The 25,647-nt window shown below is 42.5% G+C and overlaps 1 protein-coding gene across 1 annotated transcript in view; it reads right to left on the bottom strand.

The window, feature by feature from the left end:
• The window catches only part of CUBN (cubilin), a 1,372,460-nt gene that overhangs the window by 341,499 nt on the left and 1,005,314 nt on the right, over positions 1-25,647 (bottom strand). The window contains exons 53-56 of the mRNA XM_086941783.1: positions 20,640-20,865; positions 17,845-18,032; positions 15,373-15,529; positions 14,391-14,540 (exon numbers count right to left, since the gene is read on the bottom strand). Coding sequence (XP_086797909.1) covers positions 14,391-14,540; positions 15,373-15,529; positions 17,845-18,032; positions 20,640-20,865 — 721 coding nt within the window. The remainder of the gene's footprint in view (positions 1-14,390; positions 14,541-15,372; positions 15,530-17,844; positions 18,033-20,639; positions 20,866-25,647) is intronic.

Raw genomic sequence — 25,647 nt, 5'->3', positions numbered from 1 at the left:
GCCTGAAAGGTAAAGAATTTAAAACGGAGGAATCAAACGCACACACCATAGATATCATAAGGAGAGTGAAGGAAAACTGTGTGACAAGAGATCAAACAGCTTGGCCTAAATCGGGCAGACCGGGCCTTTGAAAGCAAAAAAGCAATAGCCCATACAAAGGGCAACTGTGGACAGGAGTTGCCCGAAAGAGAATGATGAGGGAAACATTTGAAACCACACAGTGCAAGGATGCCAAAGCGCATCATTCACATGGTTGGGGGTTATGAGACTTTTAAGGCTTACCTGGGAAGAAGGAGAGTATCATAGGACAGGACAATTAGAGTGAAAGTAAATAGACTTTGAGAGGGAGTTCAGACTGGGACATTTGGATTACATGGAGGCTGGGCTCTCTTAGAGAAGAGTCAATGACTTGAGATCGATAAAGTTCTTTAATTAATGTTGGTTCAGTTTTTAATGTTATAGAGTGTAGGGAAATACACTACACCCGGATAAGGAAGAAGAACACACACTGGGGTAGGCACAGAGACAGACATCAACTCCACGCCATGGAGAAAACAATAAAAACAAGCATTGGCATAGCCAATAGGTCTCGCCTTTGGGACATTATAAGTGTTTAGCCACGCAACAGTTGATGTTGTTGCACCAAGGATATTGTGCCGGATAACTAAACACTTATAAGGTCCAAAAGGCGGGACCTATTGGCTATGCCAATTCTTGTGTTTGGTCTGCCTTGTCAATGAGCTGGGTAAACACAACTCCCAATGCTGTTTGCTCATTCACCGTACAACATCTGAGAAATGGTTTAAAAGACTGATTGCCACGTCTGGGAATGAGGAATGGTAGACTTAAAATTGATAATCCCCAACCCGTGAAGTAACGCCTTTCATAATTTAAAAACACACTGAGAACCTCTGTCCATTAATTTCTGTGAAGCATTTTTTTGCTGTATCCTTTATTTACCTTCAGGCTGTTGCAGCAATGAGCACACCTTAGGTATCTAGCATATGTACCTGTGCGAATGACACTCCGATATACATGTTTAACACCCCACCTCATTATTTGGGAGCATACATGCACTACCATGAAAACTGAAGGGGCACCACCACCATTTCGTGACATGGTGAAATGATGGGTTTTGTCACATTTCCATCTGGAGTTTGGTGCTATACCGACCTGTCAAACATCAAGGACAATGCTGTAGTTATATAACAATTGCTCGTTTGATGATTCAGACCCACTTCGTGCTGGCACACAGTGACCCAATTTTCACTGTTTTCAGCAGTTAACGAGGACATAAAATATGTACTTTCTATGTCATATTTATGAGTGAAAGATGCATTGTTTGCGTCTGGTTTGATGGTGATGGCCACGCCTGATCTTTCCAGGCAGTCTTGCTGAATGGGTTCATTCACAGAAGCACAATGTATCTGTGTTGGGGCTTTGAAAGAATAGGCCTCACTGGTGAATCACGGACATTCTTTAGAGTATATTCTTGAGCAGGGTTGCGGGGCCGTTCTGCTGAATTTCGTGGATTTGCCATAAAGAACACTGGGCCTATTCACACAGATTTAATGTCTGACCCTTTAAGGGCAGTTTGCAGACATTTGACGAACTGTAAATCAAGGCATTTGTGACAAAAGTGGAGTAAACAAAAAAGTGCAGCCATGGTTACCTTTTGAAAGATACATTGTTATGCCGCACGCACATTTTAATTATTATATACATTTATCGATTACAAGTACAAGCAGAATTCAGGCCTGTTATAATGCAACTTAAATTATAATTATATATCCTCATCTAATTGTAATGAAAATGGGATTCCCAAGTAATTGAATACACATATATATATATACTGGTATATATATATACTGGTATATATATATATATATATATATATATATATATATATATATATATATATATATATATATATATATATATATATATATATATATATATATATATATATATATATATATACACACACCAGTTATGAGGAAATTAATTAACACAAGAAATAAACCACAACACCCTGCATTTATCAGAATGACCTACACTTATTAAGCCAAATCTCTGAACTCCCCACATGTTTTTAAATAGTGTGCCTTTAATACAACTCTTTGAACTCTGCTCATATACCAAGTTTATCCACATGGAGGTATCTGGCTAGCAATAAAGAACATTATAGAGCTCGATGTCAATACCATATAAGTCATCTATTCATTACTTTTGGGGGCATGTGTGGCTTTCCTTTTTTTTCGGTATGACTTTAAAAGCTCTTGCACGTCATCGTTTTTCTTCCAATGATCAATTTGAACTAACCGCGAAAGCCTGAAACACCACCAATAGTGGAGAGCGAACCAAACGTTTCACTCGAACAAAGAGCATGTAGAATTGGTCACTGCGAATGTTCAAGAACACAGTATAACAAACACTGTTAGCTTATATATGAATTCACATATAAGTATTCATAGAGGCCTCCCATGAGCATCCATTGTGAAGCTACATGTTGGCAAGCAAGAAAAGCATAGTAGGGCTGTAAATCACAGGCAACATTAGCAAACCTGGCAGTGATATTAATGTTATTCCCTTGCTCGGTGCAGAGGTGACCATGCCAGAGTGGTGCCTGAGGGTGGAGTGAAAAATAGGGCCTTGAGGCACTTTTGCTTGGGCGAGAGATGTAGCCCAGCCTCTCCCCACCACTTTGCCCAGCAGCACATTAACACACCTGGCGCATACACAGAAGACGCGAGTTTCCATTGTAAATATCTTGGACGTCTGTTGTGGGCCCCCTGGTACTAAATTAAAAACGAAGGGGCATATTACCAAGGAGGCCGATAGGTGAATTTTGCCGCATTAGCGGCCATTTTGGCCCGCTAAGCGGCGATAATTCTATCGCCCTATTCACAAGCTGTCGCTAACAGCAGTTAGCCACAGCTTGTAGGCGATAGCGAGCGGTTTGGGGCCCGCTCTGCAAGTCAGCGATATTTATCGCTAATGACATGCAAAGTGGGCGTATCCAACCCGTTAGCGACTGAAAGCAGTAGATAACGACGCTATCGCCTATTAGCAAGGCAGGTGTAGCGATGGAAATATTCGCGCTAAGCGCGAATAACTCCAAATAATAACACCTGCCTAGACTAGTTCTTAGCCATGTTATCCAATGGGAGGTGGATAACATGGCTAAGAGCATTTCGTCGCTAATGCCTGAATATCGCTGTATTCTCAGAGATATTCACACATTTCGCTGCTATCACTTGGATTTTTATCGCTTTTGAGATAAACCTTGCTAATAGCAAGTTATCTCAGCGATAAAAAACGGTGATGCACAGCGATAAAAATATTGCTGCTAAGCCTACTTAGCGATAAATATCGCTATTTGTTGGTAATATGCCCCGTAGTCCTGGCCTAATCCTTATATTTAGAAACAGCAATGATAAAATTATAACAAAAGATTCAATGCCAGGCTCTTTTTACTGCTACCTGAACAATTAGTCTCGCACAGTGCCGATCCCCAAAATAACTTAATCATGGAAAAAAGGATTATATAGCAAGCAAATAAATACAGGATGTGACCTTTCATTTTTGTAAGGCGGCCAAAATTACTCATTATTTTCCTGTGCCACACAATGAAGGTAAAACTTATTTATTGGGGGAAAGGTTGAGAAGTAATATATTTTTCTTCAGAGAAATGCCAGATTATATATGTTGTGGCCAGAAAAGCCATTTTGTACATTCCATCTATATGCACTCACATAACATGATGCATCCTAAATCCAGGTTTACATGTTGCCAAGATGGACGGTAAATGCAGTATAGCTACACAGTGAACACGTTTATTATAGTCCGGAGGAGGCAGTGATTAATAGTATTATAAAGTCAGTGTCTGAAATGTAGAAAATTGTAATGAAGACAAACATTGTATTTGATTTTTTTTAGGCTTGGGCGGCAGCCGTGGGCATCGAATACAAGACAATAATGTTATGAGGCATCAGAAAAATCATTTTTCTTCTCAATTGATTAGAGAGTTATTATTATTTAACTTTTGGCACAAAGCCATCCTTGGGTCTAATGGTGCCCGGCATGAATGGTGAGATTTAGGTTGACATAACAGCCGCATTTATATAGTGTTTGTGCATCCCTAAGTAGTCTCTTGGTTCTATTGACAGACAAAGTACCAGTTGATTTACCTCGGAAGGATAAAGGCAGGTTTGACCCACTGGAATTTGATCCTGTGACCATGAAGTTAAACATAGACCTTTGGAGTGGAGGCGTTAGTCTACTGAGCCACAAATAAATCAGTGACAACTACTATGCACAAAACGACCAAAAATACAATATATTGTCCATGATTGTGGCAACGTGGATATGTTTTGGGGAATGAAAAACTTGGCAATAGTAAGACTGATCTTAACAAATATACAACAGGGGTGGGAGCACACCGCTTCACCTTGCCTGAGAGGTCAGCGATGTGCTCTCACATCCTGCTGTTTATTTAACCCTTTCGCTGCGGCGTCTATTCCGCCGCAGTGCTAAGGGGCGGGGGGCCTCGCGGCGCTCCGACGCTGGTGATTGAACCGCTCCGTCACGCCCCTGGACACTGGACACAGCACTGAAACGGCCATCACTCACATTGTCGATGACGCTCTCACTTTACTTGACCAAAAATAAACCTGCCTTTTAATCCTTCTCGATCCCTCTTCGGCTTTTGACACTGTTAAACATGACAATCTACTACTCTTCCTTTTGGAACGCAGAATGGGGCTCTCTGGCACGGTCCTTAAATGGTTTGCCTCTTTCCTCAACAACCGAACACAAACAGTCAAATCCAACCATTCTCTCTCTAACCCTAGACCCTGCGCACTCGGTGTTCCCCATGGCTCCTCACTCTCCCCTACTCTCTTCCACCTGTTCCTTGAACCACTGATTGTAATTCTTAAAGACTCCAACATCCAATATCACATGTATGCGGACGACACCCAACTTTACATGAAAATTTCCTCCCCTGAAGACATCAAATCTCTTAACAGAACCCTTCTCAAAACCATTAGCTGGCTGACCTCCAACCATCTCAAATTAAACGCTTTCAAGACTGAATTCCTCCTCATTGCACCCACTAAGCAGTTGTTTTGAAATTTCTCTGTAACCTCACCGCACTCAACTGCACACCGCACATCGTTGACTCCACAAAATCACTGGGAGTTGTGCTAGACAAAAACTTAAAGATGCAAGATCACATCAGATCAGTATCCAAAGGAGTGAACTTTCAACTCTGCATCCTCAGAAAACTCAAACCCTACCTTCCCCAAGATGACTTTAAATCGGCGGTACAAGCACTTGTCATCTCCAGACTACAATACGGCAGTGCAACTCTTTGCAGTCTGTCTAAGCTCAGTTAAGCACCTATCAGAGCATCTCTAAATGCTGCCACTAGACTCATCACAGGCTCCAAGAAGTCTGATCACATTTCCCCGGACCTTAAATCACTCAACTGGCTTCCCTTTGTAGCTAGAATGCAACTTAAGATCACTTGTATGACCCATAGAGCACTACCCTTCAACACCCCAATCTACCTGTCAAAAATACTGGAACTTTCAGGTGGCTCCAGGTCAACAAGAAGCTCCGGCACACTGCTGCTTAAGCCCAAGAAATTTAAGAAGCTTAAAACGTACAATCGTACATTCTCTGGCATCGCCCCGAGAATCTGGAACTCCCTTCCAGTGGAAAAGTTGTACAGCGCCAACTGAGTAAATTCGTGGAAACCAACAATATTCTACATGAAACTCAATCTGGCTTCCGTCCCGGCTTTAGCACAGAAACAGCGCTCATAGAGGTAGCCGAGTCAGTGAGGTGGTCGATGGATGCAGGAAACTCAGCAATGCTGGTACTCCTGGATCTGTCGGCCACCTTCGATACGGTGGACCACGCCAGACTACTCAGCCGGCTGGCAGAGATAGGCATTCAGGACAGAGCGCTGGGGTGGATAAACTCCTACCTATCTCTGAGAACGCAGAAGGTGGCACTCGGGACAATTTCTTCCACACCCAAAACCCTCAGCTGTGGAGTCCCGCAGGGATCGGCCCTCAGCCCCCTTTTGTTCAACATCTACCTGGCTCCTCTTTTTACGCTAATTGCCAACTGGGGTGTCAAGGCAATTTCATATGCCGACGACACCCAGTTGGTAATTCCGTACTCGGAGATGACGCAGGATTCTTTCTCAAACTTCAAAGGCTGTCTCTAGGACATAGCACACTGGATGAATACTAATAAATTAAAACTAAATGCCAATAAAACCGAAGTCATCTTCTTCGGCAAGGGTCCCACCCCCGCCCCAGAACTCTGGTGGCCTACGGAGATGGGCCCGCCCCCTTCACCCAGTCACTCGGCAAAAAATCTTGGAGTGAGATGGGATGATAGCATGTCCTTTACATCCCATATCCAACAAGTGGCCGGATGCTGCCTGAGCAAGCTGAGAAACCTCCGAAAAATCCTAAAACTTCTACCGGTGGGCTGCAGAAAAACGGTTGTCCACGCGACTGTCACCTCACGGCTGGATTATGCCAATGGTTTGTACCTTGGCCTCCCAAAATACCTGACTCACAAACTTCAGGTACTTCAGAATGCGGCTGCGAGACTGCTACTGCGAATCCCTTTCAAGCAGTCAGTCTCTCCGCATCTTCGAACCTTGCATTGGCTGCCAGTTGCCAACAGAACAAAATTCAAAGCTCTGACGCTTGCGTTCAGATCTCTGCATGGCTCCTGCCCACAATACCTGAAAAACCGTCTCCCAAGATACTCCCAAAGCCGCGCACTACGGTCCAATGACCGTGTTCTACTGGTTGTCCCGCGCGCAAAAAAGACCCGTCTAGGCGGTCGGACCTTTTCAGCGAACGTTTCCGCCTTGTGGAACTCCCTACCACAAGCAATCCAACAGGCACCCTCCGAACCCTGCTTTAAGAAACTGCTAAAGACCTGGCTTTTCACCCAGCCACGCTAGCTCTCCTATCTTTGGCCCAGGTTATCTGTGAACTACTAGCGCCGGGACACCTCCTTGAGAGGTAGCTGTTCGCGCTGTATAAAATCCAGTATTATTATTATTACAAGACTTATTCCTTCTACTCTTGACTTCAAAACGGAAGTCAAAACTCTACTTTTGAACAAGCTGTTCTAATGATCTATGCCCTGAACATTATGCCTTGCTCCTAGTGCCTCTAAGTTACTGATTGTGTACGGTTTGCTCTTGATGTATACGGTATGTTCTTGATATATACTGCCCTTCCACTTTCCTTTACCCACCCCAATCTCTGTCTTTCCCTGTTGTCTACTACCTCACTGTTTCCATGTTTTCTCTTACCTACCTCTTTTCCTTTGTCTACTTAAATAACTATGTAAAGCGCTCTGATACCCTCCGGGGTCATGTTCGTGCTATACAAAACTTTTCAAATAAATAAATAAAACCAAATATGCGCAGCCTTTGATACTGTTTCGCACAACTTACCTCTTCAAAGTCTAAACCACTGCAGTGTTAGGGGCAGTGCTTTGCGCTGGCTGCAATCCTTTCTTCATGAGCGTAGCCTTCAGGTTGCTCAGAACTATTTTATGTCAGAGAGCACGACCCTCATGCAAGAGGGTCCACGGGGCTCTATATTGAGCCTTACCTTGTTTGACCTATATATTGGTCCCCTTGCGGAAATTGTGGAAACACACAATATGACAATTGTGTCTTATGCAGATGACATACAACTTATTGTCACCCTTTGTCAGCGCACCGAGGCTACAGCCTCCTTTTTTCCCTGTGTTTAGAGGAGCTAGCATCTTGGATGTCCAGTAATTGCCTAAAAGTCAATAGCAATTAAACTGAGGTACTGATAGTTGGGAAAACTCCCTCTATCTGGTCCTCTGCTTGGTGGCCTGATACCTTGGAGCAAACTACCCCCCCCCCCCCCAAATAAAAACTAAGAATTTGGGGGTATGGTTTGATTTTAAACTCTCATTTGATAAATAAATTAGGAAAGTTGCTAGCAAGTGCTTTGGAATTCTTAAAGTCCTAAGGAAACATATTTATTTTTTTACCCATAGTGCCCAGAAACACAATTGTTACATCTCAATTAGACTATGGCAATATTCTATATTTAGGAGTATGCAAAGGCAGTCTTACTAAACTTCATCACATTCAGAATTCAGCTGCGTGTCAAGTTCTCAACCTCCCTAGACCATTAACCATCTCAGCAGTCTCAACTGTAAAGGCTTTACACCAAGGAGTAGCATGAGGCGGCATACTTCACATGCCCGCTTTACAAACTAGTACCTTATTCCACTGGTTCTATTCACCAATCATCAATAATGGACGCAGTTGTGTGTAACACAGCTCCCCACTATCCATCACAGCAGTCTTGACTGTGGAGTCTTATATGATGCTATTTTACGCCATTCCTCTGGTTCCAGGACACATCTCACCACCAATGGTCAGTATTGATCTCCATTTTCTATGGCCGAAGGGTGCAATTTAATAATAACACTCCAGTTAAAACCCTAGCAAAGATCATGGGACTGAGCTTGGCCCCCTTTCCACCTTAACACTGCAGCCTTGTTAATTTGACTTTGCAGGTTCCTTCTATCGCTAACTCAGTGATTATCCTGGCCAGTCACGGTTGGGTCAGATTAATTCCTCAAATGAGGTGAGTCCTTCTGTTGGGTGGAAGGAAAGGGACACATGCAGTGGTAGAATGCAAGGGGAGAACACCTACACTCCCCTGCAAGACCATCCACCACTATTAAATGTATCATCATGTGGCTACTCCACACATTGTTTTGGTTATTGCATGGCTATTAGCTTAAGGAATTGTACACACAATAATCATATTTTTATGACTAGCCATGGTAAGGTGAAGGTTTTGAGGCACTTTCAGGCTGTACTGTAAGTGGACTATCGAGATCCATTAATGTTAGACATGTAATATGTGAAGAAAGATTGGTAGAATCCATAAGTCAAACTACATCGGCTAGCATTGTTGGTAGTCTCGCTCGATACTGAAAAGTAGGAGATAAATCATTCCCCGACCAACAGTATTTGAACTGCGAACCTAAATTATTTGGAGGGATGAACCTGATGTCAAGGGCCACCAAGTTGTCTCTAATCCCCTCATCCTTTACATTCAGCTCAATTATGTGATACATTGGATTGGATGTGGGACTCTTTCGAGCACTAAGAATGTCGTCACAAATGACAGAACAACAGCCCCTAACTTGTACCTACTATGTATCACCTTATTTATGAGGGAGTCCTCTGCTTCGTGTCTCATATGAGGAGGGAGTTTTGGACCCTTGATCATTGTTACTCTTTTTAAATGAATTCAACCCACAATCAGGATTGATAACAGGCTTTTCCAATCAACCCTGGGAAGCCCAAGTACAAGTAGGGCTAACATTCCGGAGGTATGGGTGGCTGGAGCTAATCCGTGTAGAATTTTGTACAAAGCTAGAACTATTTGGATTCCCCTGGTGGCTGTAAACTGGAGCTGTCATTGGACACGAGCAAGTAAGGTCGAAGTAAAGTCTGGGCTGTTGGGCAGGGGGATTATTAGCTTGCAACTAGATATTGGACTGAATAGTAGCCGTTTGGTATCCTACCCAATTAAAGTTGATTTAGTGTATCCTACAACGCCTCAAATTTGAAATCAAGGTAAAACGTGGCATACATAGCTTCAATTGGCATTCATTCTCAATTATAAAATCCAAGTGATGACTTTTGCGAACTGCAAATACTAGTTTTGAATGTCTGAATATAGATATTACTTGGTCATAATGATGGATGACACTCGTTTTTGGCTATAACTGTAAATTGCCAATTTGCTCAACTTATTCAAGTGTTTGATTTCTATGTACCCAGTAAGAACTGTTTAGTGGTGCTTTCCATTTCCAATGTCAGAAGCCGGCATCAGTGCTCTGTTCTTTCCTGCTTCCACACAGTTCTGCATTTGCTCCTGAAATGGTGCACTTCTGGATATAATAACATTGACACTTTATTGATCAGTAACAACTTTGTGACATTCCCTTCGGGTATACCCAAACAGTTACAGTATAAGAAAGTAGTATGCAGGCTCCAGTAGAGGGCAACGAAAAAAGGTGGTTAGAATTACTTATTGTCTGCAAAGAAAATAACCCTGGAAGCATTTTCAATTACTAAGTAGTAACCAAGGGGTATATCCTGATGCCTGATGCCAATTGTCTATTTGTAAATGACTGTGCTGAATATTATTTGGTCTCTATACATCATCGAAGACGCACCTTTGGTTCCCTTAATGACTATAGCTTCAGCAAGTTTGGATGTCATCCTATCTAGCCACAGCATCCCTGGAACCATGCATATCATTTGCTCTACTATTGCCTTGAGCCAAAAGGGGTTCCCACAATAGCATTTAAAACAGGGATCAAATTTGTGGTATCATGGTTGCACAACCATATGGACATGTATACTGGTATTGTCTGGTATTGTCTCAGGGACTGGTGAATATTATTGCTTTTCAAAAAGGATTTGAATACCTCACCATTTAATTATCATCTAATCATGCTCTTGGTCGTAGAAGGTAAAGGTTACACCAAACTGCTATTACAAGTAGTAGTCTTGGGTAAAACACGAGAACCTAATACCTTTCAACTGTATCAGATTTCAACAAGTCTGCAGTATAGAGGCAAGCCTACCTGCACTCTCAATGTTGCTAAAGAGAACATCTTCTACTCATGATGCTGTTTTATATAGAGCATGTTTTGCCTTTACAACATCATTTGAATTTTTTGCCAGGAATTTATTATGGTCCAAGCTGCTAAGCCAGGAAAGCAAGATCAACTCCTGGGGGCAAAAATACTCATTATACATGGGTGAGAGTCAAGTTGGTTCCAACAATGTTATTAACAGGAAAAGCTTATACTTATCTAGGGCTGAAATAGGATTGTATACTGGCCGCTACCATCTGTAGTTTGTACATTGTAGATCTCGGTTCTGCTCTTAGAGTCAGCATTGCTTTCCCCCTGTATTTAGACAGTAACGTCTCCCTTTATTACAATAAGCGGACAACACAGTAATATAAGATAAAACACTCATCGGTCTCCAAAGATCGTTGGCTAGTCGGGAAGTTACTGTAGAGCAAATTAGCTTTTAATCAACAAGGAACAAAACTAAGGTATTGGTCTTTAGAAATAAACTTGCCACAAAAGCGGTGGGGTACTTAATAAGAAACTAGAACACTCAGCAAAATATAAATATCTTGAAATTTGCCTTGAAGAACCAGGAGACTGCGAAATATCGTGCATCAAAACAAATCTAGGTATTAAGCATTAAAACATATTTTCTGCAACTGAGCAAAAATGTTCCTGGTCTCTCACCAGACCCAATATTAAATGTTATGTTTGCAAAATGAATGCCTGCACTAAACTTAAAGCATATTGCCCTTTTTTCGACATCCTTCAGTGCCAAGCATAAAAAACCTTGTTTAGTCTTTTGGATAATACCACGCAGGCTCAAGTCACTTTAGAATGCAACCTGCACAAATAGCTACACTGAGCTTCTTTTCGTAATTCTCTGGCTCAAGTTGTGAGTTGTCCAAGAGGGCTCATTTAAATCTATAAAATGGCAGAAAATGTACAGATCTGACAATCCTTGGAAACAATGGGGCCCATTAGGATGGTGGGCTGATCGCCCCCGCCAGGCTGGCGGTAGCCACTGCCGGCCTGATGGGGGTGATCCGCCCACCATCCTACCCGGAATGACCCCCGACATATTAGTATGGCGGGGGGAACGCGGCGGACGGAAAGATCGTCCGCCTGTTTTCCGCCCCGGTCGCCTTGCGGCCGGGGCGGAAAAGGTTTAATATGGTAGCGGTGCCTATCAGACACCGCCAGCTAAATTAGCATGGGAATTTTTCAATGCCTTTCCGTGGCGGCAATGCCGCAACGGACAGGCATGCGGAGACACCCTGCGGGGGCCCGTTGCGGGCCCCCAGGGACTCCGTTGGGTTGGGGGGTGCACATGGGGTGTACCTATGGTACCCCCCATCATTGCAAAGTACAACATGGCCAGCACCGCGCGGTGCCTGCCACGTTGTGCTTTGTAATGCACAACATGTATCTTTAGCACTGCGGCGGACGGTGCTTTCAGCACCGCCCGCCACAATGCTAAAGATACAGGATGCGCCCGCCACTGTGGCAGGCGCATCCTAATACCCCCAACTGGACCCCCGCCCTTATGGCGGGCGGTCCCTACACACAACAGGATGACGGGCGGACAAAGTCCGCCCGTCATCCTAATGAGCCCTAATATCTTTTTTCTGCAATTTTTTTGTGTGCAGCTTACCCATCCTGGCAATTAAAATCTTTAATTATGAAGCAAGCTAAACTTGTTTCCTTCCCCGAGTATTCTTAAGCATGATACATGAAAAAGAGCTTGATTGACTCATAAGTTTATAACCAGACATAGAAATATTTAGTTATTTCATTAACTTTTGATCAAAAGTGTAAATCTGTAGGTCTCTGTTTTTGCCTAGTCCTGGTATTAGAACTCAGATAAGGCTGGAAAAAAGCAGTGAGAAAATTAAGGTGTTATATCTGCACCACTGGGGTAGAATAATCGAAACACATTCTATGTATTTGCCAAAGTCTAGACCATTTCTGCAGTAATTTTGAATCTATTTCTTTATGATATGAGCATCAAGAGAAGTAAACAAACTGTCCCAGCATGTCTGAATAGTGATGACTCACAACCTGTTGGGTGCTTTATTAAATATAGGAACATCAATACATCAATGTCTAACATAAAAAACACACAATAAAGAACCAACACTTGCTAACATAGAGAGTACACACAAAAGACAGTACAATCTGTCATTAGCAGGTTACACATCTATAAAAGACAATGTGAGGCACTAGAATCCCGATACCGCAAATTAATTGGTAGTCTGTGGTTCCTGCCTTTTAACGGATTGTGTAGCGTTGACGTGTTTCAATGGAAGATTTTATAACACCATCTTTGTCAAGAATGTATATGTGACTCTCTTGGTCAAATGAATATCGGATGAAACTTTCGCTTCATGATTCGGTAAAGGGTGGAGCCTTTTGTTGATGCTCTTCAACATCAGTAGAAAGAAAAAGAAGCATATGCAATGTCAATAGGTCTAGGTTTAAAGGAATTCTGTATGGTAATGTGAAGCATTACAAGTAGATAGCATGGGAATGGATATTAATTTATGTGGACGCGAATAAAAGCAGAATATTATTGGTGTAGGTTAAAAAGTCAGATAAAAGTTGCACTGTAACATCAGACCTAAACATCCATGTAGGATAATGACTGACCCCATCTGTGCTGCTGTCAGAGAAAACACCATAAATTAGCTTGTTATCTAAGTCACTTTAATTGCATTACAATTTTGGGTGTGTGCCCTCAAAGTTCAAGCTCAAGCAGCTAGATAAATAAACAAAAAGATAACAGCTGTGTGGAGTCAAGCACTTTTTGTGGAAGTACACAACTTCTACCCAATCAAAACATGTACTCTTGGCTCCCAACATGAGGGTGAGCCAAAGCCCCTCTCTAGTGAAGCTCACATATTTTTCGGGCAACATCTGCGCTGTCACGCTAGACCATAAAAATGGTTATATGCCTATGCTGTTCAGCACCAGCAAAAAGAAAAAAAACAATAACAAGCATGAGGATGTATTTGCATGCATGCATCATCATGTATGTGCATATGTGTCATGATGCTACGGCGACCTCAACATGATGACATATATGTGCCCATATGTCATCACAAATGCGGGCATCTAGATCATGATGCAATGGCTATTTTTATTTTTTTTAATTTAGTGTTCCAAGATGGAGGAAGTCTATCTTGGAGTGGTAAAATGGAACATTAAAATAAAATGTATGTGAAAGAACTTGTACAACAATGAGTGGCCCTGTAATAAATGGCAGCTTCAGGGGTTTGCTAATAAGCAATAAAAAATAAGTTAAAAGATCGGAAACGGATGGGCAAAGGAGCAGTAGAGGAATAGAGGGGCAGAGGTGCAATTAAATTCTATCAACGAAAAGTGGTGAGCAAGAAGGGGGGGGGCAGGGGAAGCAATAAATGAACTGATGGTAGGAACGCAGCACAAAGATTGCAGGAATAGGGTTGTGAATGGGGAAGCACTGCGCACTAGGAGCAGGAGTCTGACTGAAAGCCCACTACAGGTATGTATGCTAATGTACAAGAGAATAGGTCTTCAAAAACAGGTGAGACTCACAAATTACCATACTTCAGAACAAGTAGCTGGACAGTCAAACCCTTTGTTCTAAAGTGTGCACAAAATGTTAAGTAAGTACTGCCCGGTGCACATGACATAACTACAATTATTCAACTCACCTTCCAGTTCAAAGGTCTGAAACTTGAGGACAACATACATGTGAGCTCCTGCATCGATGAAATAATTGCAGTTCAAATTGTTGTCATATTTGTTTGGGTAATTAGGTGACAGGATGCGACCAGTCGCGCTGGTGAAATTAGCTCCACATCCTACGGTAAAGAAGACACAGATATGTGTTTCACAGCGAAGGAATTTCCCACAGTTATTAACTTATACATATTTTACCTCTTTATTTGGTGCTTTGGTTTGCTTTTGAACCATACAAACAATAATACACACTTAACAAGAATTACAGTATGCAAATTTGTTCAACAGGCTTGAAAATAGCTAAAATAAGGGAACTGAATGTGAGGTGAGGCTGTATTTAGTGCACCTTACCTCTGATGAATATAGGATTCTTATAAAGCCCACATACCCCTTAGGGCCTTATTAAGAGTCCCTTGTATTTTGGTGCAGGAATAACGGGGACTATGATCACCGATTTCGGCAAGTATCCGCATCTCAAAACACAGGGATTACAAGATAATTTTACTTAAATTGGGAATAGGTCATGAGACCAGGAATACTGAGTCCAATCCCATGTCAGTTTTTCCAAATTTTCATCCATTTACCACCTGCTAGGAGATTTGTTATGGCACGTGGAGGGCGTTGTGTGTGATGCTGGGGTTGTCCAGGAGCAGAAGACAGAGCTAGGGGAGCATTTATTGCTTCCCCAATGATGTATGAAAAGGGAGGATGGTGGCAGGGCACATTATCTTCCCACAGCCTTCGCAGCTCCTCTGTGAGTTCCAGATCTAGTATCACTGAGAACTAGATTACCAGATCCATTATTTGAGGGCCCGGTATGGCGACCCAAAAAAAACGGCAACTATCAAGAGCGGTATACAGATCAGAGCATTTTGTAATAGGTGCCTAAACCACCTCTGCAAATTTCTGTAAAATAATTTATTCCACTTGGTCTGTGGCTTGTTTGGAACTTACTGCTAATGAAGGATGCGGAGAAACCAGCTCCTACGCTTTCCTGGGATTGGAAGATAACTGTCATGACGTATTGTGGAGCAACAACGGGCCCAGGCGCAGTGGTGCCACATCCAGCTGCTAAAAGGGGACCATCTGCTTCGGCTGGTCCACTCCAAACCTTAAACAGAAACATCAAGAGTGAAGACAACAGTAATCTAACACATGCTATGATCTAATAAACTAATTCTGATGCGTCCTAGTGTCTGGTAAACAAAGCACATATTCCTTTCACGTTTGAGGAAAATATTGCATTGTATACCTGTGAGTCAAAAATACAACTGAGCTAGACACAAGACATAAAGGTTACCTCTTCTGGTAACATCAATGTTGAACCACTGGACTGTGTGTTGGATACAGAACTCTTCACATTGTTTGAAGGTGAATGTTCACTCTTGTCCAATGGGTCATTTCAGAAGGTGTTAACAGCAGTTAGTTAGTTAGGAGTAATATGCACCGGTAGCACCACATATAGGGGCCCATTAGGATGTCAGGCGGATCGCCACTGCCATGCGGGCGGTGAAGATCCGCCCGACATCCTTGTCCGCCCGCCACCCACCCGCCACCCATTTCCCACTTGCCATATTACTATGGCAGGGAGGACCGCGGCGGACGGAAAGACTGTCTGCCGCTTTTCGCCCCGGTCGCATTGCGACCGAGGCGGAAAAGGTTTAATATGGTGGCGGTGTCTATCAGACACCGGCAGCCATATTAGAATGGGCTTTGGGGAATGCCTTTCCGTGAAAGGTAGGCAGTCTTCACTTTGGGGGCCCCTGCGGGCCTCCATGGTGAAGGCGAGGTGGGGGGTGCACATCGGGGGTACCTGTGGTAACCCCCTGCATTTGCATACACAATGCGGCAGGCACCCCGTGGTGCCTGCCGCTTTGTGTATGCAAATGCATCACATGCATTTTTAGCATTGTGGCGGGCGGTGCTAAGAGCACCGCCCGCCACAATAATAAAAATGCAGCATGCGCCCGCCACTTTGGCGGGCGTATCCTAATACCCCCACGGGACCCCTGCCCTAATGGCGGGCGGTCCCATAATCCGACAGGATGGCGGGCAGACTAAGTCCGCCTGTCATCCTAATGACCCCCATAGTGTCCAATGATCTTCAGCATCATTCCTTTACCCTAGAGAATAACATACCTGACAAACCACTGAAAAATATCCCAGCATATGTTGACAGCACTGCTGCCAGCTTGCTGATAACACACACAAGTCTTGAATACTATAGATCCCACACCCAAATTCCCTTCTACTCGGTGCTTCTCAGTTCATTTCTGTAAATGTCATTTTCCCTCGTTCTCCTTGTTCTCTTTTGTACTACCCCTTTTCTTCAGTACTCAGGTGTCATTCCTCATACTTCATTGCAAACCCGGCCTCTTGGTCACTGCACCACTATAAATTACATATGGAACCTGCACACTGCAAGAGAAGGCAACTCTGACATTTCCATCATTGTTCCATTTTGGTTGATTTTCGTGCATAAAAAATAGCCAATCCGGAAAAGCAGGAGGGACAACCGTTAACTTTTATTGGCTGTTCGAAGCATGGTCTAGGCGGATTACCACCCTGGTATCAATTACCAGTTTCCAGACACCTGACCAAGGGGTAACGTTAGAGCAAAGATGCAGGTTGCGGACTGCTGTAACCCCTTACGCAAATCTGTGGTTGTTTCACAAAACTACACTTCAGCCATCATTGTTCACATAACACTGCAGCATTTCTGGATTCGAACCTTCAATAAGACCTAGAAGAGTGATACCAAGACCACAATGGACCTCGCTGCTCATCCACTTAAGCCTTTCTCTTCCAAAGCTGGTGTTGACTATGAGGACTGGAGGAGAGATGTTTCCAGCGTGCATCTCAAATTGAGATTCTCCCTTCCCCAACTGCACTATTCCCCTAACACTTAAGCAAGTTACCAAATTGCGTCAACTTTTGCAAACTTCTTGTGTTTGCCCTTTTTTTAAATCGTGTAAAATGTTTACATTCTCACACTAAAAGTCTTTATATATATTGTTTTGTGGTAAGGTATAATGTGAAATGAAGAAAAGAAAATATTTAAATTCATCCCCATTCAAAGCACTCCCCATTTCCCTGTTAAAAATCTACTTCCTAGATAAAATCTTGGTTCCGTGAACAGTAGTTCTAATGAAATAATTAGCTGTGGTATATTCATTTTTTGCAATTATCATGTTATAATGCGAATATTGAAGGACGATTTGAGGGTCGATTTAAACATTATTAACATTGGATTAAATCGAAATATCAAATTATTCCATAGAATAATTGTTTTCCGACTACAGGTTTAATGAATGAATGACATTCCAATCTGTAGTAATTAATTCCAATACAATTAATTTAATGTACATTCAATAGTAACTATGCTTTAGTGTACACGTTAGGATAGTGTATTTTCATATTACAAACCTTTACATAGCTGTTCAGGCACTGGCCGTCATTTTCTGGAATGTTGAAGTTATTATCAAAAGTCATCTCAAGGTGTTTGCTTTCATGGGAGCGGATTGTCCACATACACCTGCTATTAGATGGAAAGCTCTGAGGCCACTGTGGAGATTTGATTGTGCCACTCTCTGAGTGAATGAAGCCGCCACAACCTGTAACAAAATACACTGTGTATGAATCACAATAGTCAAGGAATATAGGGCCATATGTATCAATGTTAAGTTTTGCAATTCTCAAATAGCGAATTTTTGGGAATCGCTATTTGAGAATCGCAAAACGCTATGTATGTAGGACCTGCAATACATTTTGTGAATCCTACATATTCCTTAATTGCGAATTGCAAATTGCAATTTGAAATTAAGGAATACCTCCCCATTCATTCCTATAGGCCTAGACGCCCATAGGAATTAATGGGAAGACATTTTCAATTTGCGATTCTCAATTAATGAATCGCAAATTGAGAATGCAATTTCAAGGGTGCCAGGGTGTCAAAAGGACACCCTGTTGCACCCATGAAATGAGTATGGGTGCACATGTGGTGCACATACATGCCCTAAGGGCATGTGTGTGCGCCACATGCCACTTTAGAGGATACCGCAAATTACCACCAACCTGTAGTTGGTGGTAATTTGCGTTTCCTTATGCCATATTCGCACAACTTGGGTGCCTCATACAATCCATTTAAGCAATCGCAATTTGCGATTCCTTAAATGCATTAGCAAAATAAGGAACCGTAAATTTTAAGATTCCTTATTTTGCGAGGCAGTTTTTTTTATACATACCATTCAGCCTAATTGCAATCGCAAATGCCGAAATTCTGCGAATTTCGGCATTTGCAATCGCAATTTTGCATGATACATATGGCCCATAATATCTTACAAAATAATACCCTCCTGGTAAGAAAGAGGGTCTAAAGTTGAAAATGTACATAGGGCCAGAGTTTAGAACAAGTGCCGCAAAACCGTACAGCAAGCAAAGTTGCTGATCTACGTTGCGTCGACACAGGCACCCTTGTGCCATAACGCAAGCGTCTCTACATTGTGGTCATGGCAGTTTTTGTGTAGGAAGGTCTACCTTCCTGCACAAAAACTATCCTTTGAGGCTGTTTTCTCTTTGTATGAGTGAAGCAAAATGCAGCACACATACAAAAGGAAATAACTAGGAAAAATACAGTTTCTTCTTGTTACACCAATCTTAGGGCAGTGCAGGATGTTGGCACAAATCCATGTCTAAACGTCTTTGTAAGTATGGGTTACCATCAAAATTCATGTGTGGATGCACTGGAACTGCCATGCACCACCAGTGGAATACCTCCCTGATGTAAACTAACGCTAGGGATCTTTATAATTTTTTTTGTACAAAGGAACGCAATAGCAAATACGAAAAAGTATTTTGCTTTAGGTCTACATTAAAAAAGAAACACAGACCCAATGCAAAACCTCTGTAAATGCTTGATGTTGACGTAAAAGGGATAAAGTGAGGAGAGAACTAATTATAAGGTTATTGTTATTATAAGCAGACTTTATTTCAAAACCCGCGGCTTGATTAAGTAACTGGGAAGAACTATAAAGCTTAAAAGACAGAACTTGATCAAAAATACTGCATTTTCTAAAAAAAAACTAAAAAAAACAATTGGCCCAGTTCATTAAAATTAAATAATGTAGGAAAATTACAGGTGGACATCTCTACCTGAATATATTTTTTTCTCATTTGTTCCTATTCATAAAATATTGTCAAGTGCAGACTTCTAGGTGTACTTATGGGATGGTAATGTGAATTCTGCTCAGTTGAACTAGGACCCCTGTGCAATGCTCTTCATTTCTCCACATATAAAATATTTTTTTCCTCATCGAGAGCGTCTCTCCCATACACCTTCAGCACATCCAGGGGTGATCCATTCCCCTTGCCTCCTTGGAAGGGAATTGTCACCACTCTGGTAATGAAGGATCATTTCCAGGTAGAAATGGGAGGGAGAGGACTTTCAAAAATGGCCACAAACCTACATGGTTGCCGGCGTTCCCACACTTCCAATACAAACCACAACTTGGAACGGCCACTTCCCGACTCTTGAGTGGGATTTACTGATGAAATCTCCCCACCCAAGGTGGAGATCTCCACCCCTTTAAATTTATTTACTCCTACAAGAACTCACTTCGTGAAATTCTGACAGGAATAAAAAAGTTAAATTCTGTTTTAAACTTATATTTATGACTGAATTTGTGTTTGTGATTAGGGTCCTCACAGAACTAACAGATGTGTATAGCCCAATTGCGATCAAAGGAACTACACTCTGTCAGGCCACTATTTGAATCACTAGAAACCGTTGCTACCTTGTAGAATACCATTTAAAATTATTTTTGGACTCACAACTCCAAAAAGAGGGCAAAATTAGATGGTAGAATTCAGCAAACATATGCAAGTGAAAGTGATGTATTCCTTCACAGAGACACATGGTAAATTATTTACATAGTTGGTAAACAGGAAAATATGATTAGCTCACAAACGTCATCAGTATTCAATCTAAACTACTAACAGAAGGTAAACAAGCTGCCTGATGAAGTGGGTTTTCCAACTCAGAACTAATGTGCAGTGTTTTATGTTTATATGTTTTAAACTAAACTGGTAGCCACAGAATTTATAGAGGCATGCCTATTTCAGAAAGAACGTATTCTCTCCGTCTTTACTCTGCCTGGTTTTAGGAAGGAATCTTGCAATGGCTGTAAGTACCACCTCAAAGGAGATAGTAATGCCTGACTCACCTAAAGAGTCGGTGGTCCATGTTGCATAGAACCCGCCTCCATGGAGTGTACTGTCAGAATTGAAGATTACCACCAACTTGTTGGATCCGGACCGAATGGTTCCAGGTGACGTTGTTCCACAGTATTGCCCAATGATGGGCGATCCGGTAGAGCCGCCATTCCTTACCGTGACCGAATCCCAGCGGCAGACTTGGTGATACTCAGTATCAAAATAGGTGAAAGTGAGCTGAAGATGGAAGAGAGACAGCGGATGAACAAGACTTCATGAATTATCTGACTTTCCAATAATGAGGTTGACAGTGATTAATACATGCAACACATTATGCATACGATGTGTGTGTGTTTCAATGACACACACAGACTTATTTGATGTATTTATTCCTGTAAATTTTTTAAGAAGCAACATATTGCTATTACCTTGGTTTGCTTCAACTCAAGCCTGTGCTGAGTCACGTTTACAGATGTACCCTAATATTTTACTTTGACCTTATTCAAATGTGCTTTACATCGACAAACACCTTGTAACTTTTTGTGTGTTCTAAAAGTTAATTTCAGTATACTCTATACCAAAATAAATGTGTGTGTGTGTGCATATATATGTATATGTATGTATATATATATATATATATATATATATATATATATATATATATATATATATATATATATGTATGTATGTATATATATATACACACACACACACACACACACAAAAGTGGCTACATGCCTACATTCAACGTAACAAACGCAGCTCCATTTCCAAAGAGTCATTCACACTCTGGCCTCTGTCGTGTGGAAACAATAATTTGTAACAATTGGGAGGATCCCTGAAGTTCAAATAAGAAATATGTTAAAACATGTTGGCATGTGAGAGTTGGAGCCCTTTCTTGTTGCCAGATACATCTTGCAGAGGTTGCTAATAGGTAGACAGAATGGAGCAGCGTATCTCTTTGAAACACACCACTTACTTACATTATGAGCTACCACTGATTCTAACAAAGTCACTATCATTTACTCATGCCTGTTCAATCATGCTCCACCACAGCTTGATTGAGGCACCAAAGCAGCACTGTAAAAATTCTCAAAGCAGTCCGCTGCCCTCGTCTTCTCACTCTATTTCTGTTTCTATCCACCCATCCTCCATGTCACACTCCTTTTATACTCTCTCTCTTCTGCCTCTCTGATCTCTCACTCTTTTGCCTTCCTTTTATTACTTGCGCTCTCCCTTAAAGCCCCCAGTGCCGGCTGCAATCTCAGATAGCTGGGGAAGTGACAAATGCAGCAGGCAGTGACTCTCTAAACCGGCTCCTATTGGCTCCAGCCCACTGTGGAAATGCCCAATGGAATACAAGGTTAGCGGGCCCTGCAACCTCTCCCTTCCCCTCATAGGCCAGCAGATAGCAGGATGCTGCACATGAGCCCATCAACACAGCCATATCAAGCTGTACAATCATGGTACAGCTGACTGCCACAGCCAGAGATATATGGTTCCGGCCTACCGTAATTTGATCCTGAGACAACAAAAACAGATATCTGTAGGATTCTTCTCCAGGCCCAGGATACCTTCTGAGACCATTGTGCTCTATAATATGAATCTCAATGTAATTCAATGTATTTCCATTCAATTCAGTTCAGATGAATTGAGTGTGCCTACCAGTTGCCCGGAAGGCAAATCTGATGAGCTCAACAGACTTCCCAAAAAGATACTTATGGAGGACTGATAGAGTCACAAAGACATGACAGAGGAACGAGAAGTGCAAAAGCAGAAGGCTGAATGAGCGAAGGAGATTAGTGTGTATTTGGGGAATCAGTGCCAGATGCTGTCAGAGTAGCAAAAGATACACTGGAGGAATTCAGGGCTGGTTCAATGAGGAATCCTAGCACAAGTCTCCACCCCATCCCAAGCTGAGATCCATGAGTGGGCTCTAGCAAATCCAGGAAATGTTTGCAAAAATCACTCTCTCAAACAGGGGATACATATGATGAGATGAGTTAATGAACAGGGGCTGAAAATGAACTGTAGTCATTACACTAATATAACTTGGGCATATCTTGAAAGGGTCACCCAGTGAAGAGTACTGTATTGCCCAGCCACGAATGACTAACAATCACCAACAATAGACATTGTCGAATTTCATTTTATTTGCTGTTGTCAACGTGGTTTTTGGGAGTTGTTATGACATCATTCACCAATGGCACCTTTATTGATCCAACAGGACAGAAAACAGAAATACGAAGATTACAGCGAAATTGAGAACAAGAAAGAAACCGAGAGAGGAGGGAGTTGCAGTCCTTGCCTATCACAGATAGGCTAAACTATAAAAGGAAACCAGAATGATTGGTATGAAACAGGGAGACTGTCAAGAACTGCCAAAGGATAAAGAATGCTGAAATATATATCTAACACTAAGGACTGGACAGAAACCAAAAGCAGCCCTGGCATACCAGCCACATGTTCAGTGGAGAAAGGGAGACCGAACACTAATGCCTGTGACACCTGCACCTGATTGAGGAAGAATGAAGCTGAGCACTATTTAGGGTCAGAAAGTAATGAACAGGTCGGAAACAAGGACACAGGATGGCCATACAAAACATGGAAGGCTCTCTTGGTGTGTGTGTGTGTGTGCGTGGGTGGAGGTATTGGAGAGGTTGTGCATTTCAACAGATGTAAGTGGCAGTCAGTCAATAATCTTTATTTCGTTGCAATAGCATCATAAAAGATACACAATTAAAACATTTTATTAGAATTTATAATTTTTTAAAATACAGAGTAGGTAACGGAATCTACTTGGTGGCAGTCCCATGACCTGTAAGATTGACCAGAACATCTCTCATCCCTGAGGGTTGGAATTAGCATCTGTGCTGCGAATCAAGAAGTATTAAGTGCTGTTACATTTTTTATGTGCAGGAAAATGCACTTCTTTAATTATATTTGTGAGGCACACATGGCTCTAAACTACATCAGTGGCCTTATTACAGAGTTCCCATTGGGGCACTACAGACATGTGCACCTGCCTGGGGCACTTTGGTATTGTAGAAGGGTCCGCAGATGCCCCCTTCTGTAATACAGATAATACAGATAACGCTGGCACACATGTAACACCAGTGCTATTGTAAGCGGGTGTTCCCTGCCTTATTATAGATGTGGGTGCAGAAGCATACATTAGTAGGTGCACTGAAAGTGCGCCACAAAAAGGGGTCGCATTTCCTGTGTACCTCCTAGAGGCAGCACGCTAGAGTGGAACAAGGTGGGCCCCATGGACCCACCAGAGGTCTCCTTGCAGGCAGGTGCAGTCACTCACTGCACCCGGTTGCAAAGTGATCCTTCTCCACTCTTTACAGTGCAGGCAAGTTGCCACCTGTGCAGTGAACCATGCAGTGGCTTTAGAGCAGTCTCTCTGCATTTCACTTGAATGCGCTTCCCCAGGGCAGCACGAGTTTGCAGCTACCCTGAGGGCAGCACATTCACCATAATAGGGCTCCCTTTCCCTGTTTGACCCTGGCGCACCAGTTTTAAGGTGCACCATGGTGTAAACAGGTAAAGTGCATTCTTATGGTAATACAAGCCCAAGGTTTCAAAATGCAATAGCAGAGGACTGAGACCCTGCTTTTATGAGTTAACCAATGTGTAAACATTAACAAATACATTGTGGATGCAAGAAAGCAGGATGTTATTTAATTCAGGAAGTGAACTGAGGGATATTATATGGAAAAAATATAAGCCATTTCCTCATGTTTTATGCACCAGTTCTGCAAGCCGGCCTGTCTTCAAAGTACCTGAGATGTTGGTGTATAGTGGTGCGACGGCATGAGTTATGGGTAAGGTTACCATCCTTGTTGGGTAAAAAGGTCAGTCACACTTACAGCTCTCCCGTTACATGTGAGTTCTGATCTTTGAATGTGTCTTTATGCAGAGGCGGTTAATGAGCTCCCTTCCAGCATCCCAGGGTTTCATTTGTTGTAATTGCACCCTGGACTTTTTGGAAGGGTGGATGGTGACTTCTTAGTTTCCACTATCTCAGTACAAGAGATCTTTAGGGTTGTTGTTTCTGACCAGGGCCGTTTCTAGGTGTTTTGCTGCCCTAGGCGAGAATTAAAAAATGCCGCCCCCTCCCTTTTGCTACCATCACTCTCTTCCCCTGTCATCACGGTTCAACTTCACTTTTGCTTTTCAGCTTTCCGGCTCATCCGAGAAGGAAATCCAGTCTATCCAGTGTGCACATACTCAGGAGCGCAGAAGACACAAACATGACCTAATAACTAATATTGGGAGTGGATGTGGCCTAACGGGCTAGGCCGTCGATCTCAAATCTAGGGAGCCCGGTTCCAGTCTCGGCAATGATGCTCAACGTCCTGTGGTCCTGGGCAAATCACTTAATGCCCCCGTGCCCACTGCCCAGTGAAAAATGGGAGTGTCCTTGTTTAACATAACTGCTGCTCATGTAAAACGCTCTAATATCGCGCTATATAAATCTCCGTGGGAAAAAACCTTACTATATAATAATACCAAACACGAAATAACACACCACTCACATGAAAATGAAATATCAGTACAATACAAAACACAGCAGGTATAGAACATTCAACCATCAATTCCTCTATATGATGCACCCCAATAATTCATTCCAGCAACACTTTTGCTCGCTGTAAGTCAGGTGCGCTTGCTCAAGCTAGGTCAGGTGCATTTGATTAGCATGACCTCTGTCTCATAAACTGCAGGCTAGCTAAGAGCTTCAATTAGTGGCAGGGCATCTTGTTGCAATTTTAGGCCTCACTGTTGCCAACACTGCTCAGAGAACAACATGACAGACAGCAAAACCCATGTAACTCCCGCTTTCCTTGCAAGCAAATAAAGCAAACACGTGTAACGCTGCAATACCTTCGTCTCCACCAGTTCCAGCGCCAGGCGGCTCACCGTGCCAAAGTTGGCCTTGTTGCGATGCAGCGTGAAGGATTCCCACGTGGGGTGGGGAGGTCCTCTCCGTTGTGCAAACCACACTGGCCTAGC

Source organism: Lissotriton vulgaris, chromosome 10 (assembly GCF_964263255.1).
Source record: "Lissotriton vulgaris chromosome 10, aLisVul1.2, whole genome shotgun sequence".
Taxonomy (NCBI): domain Eukaryota; kingdom Metazoa; phylum Chordata; class Amphibia; order Caudata; family Salamandridae; genus Lissotriton; species Lissotriton vulgaris.
The sequence above is the reverse complement of the archived record's forward strand: the minus strand, read 5'-3'. Positions and strand labels throughout refer to the sequence as shown.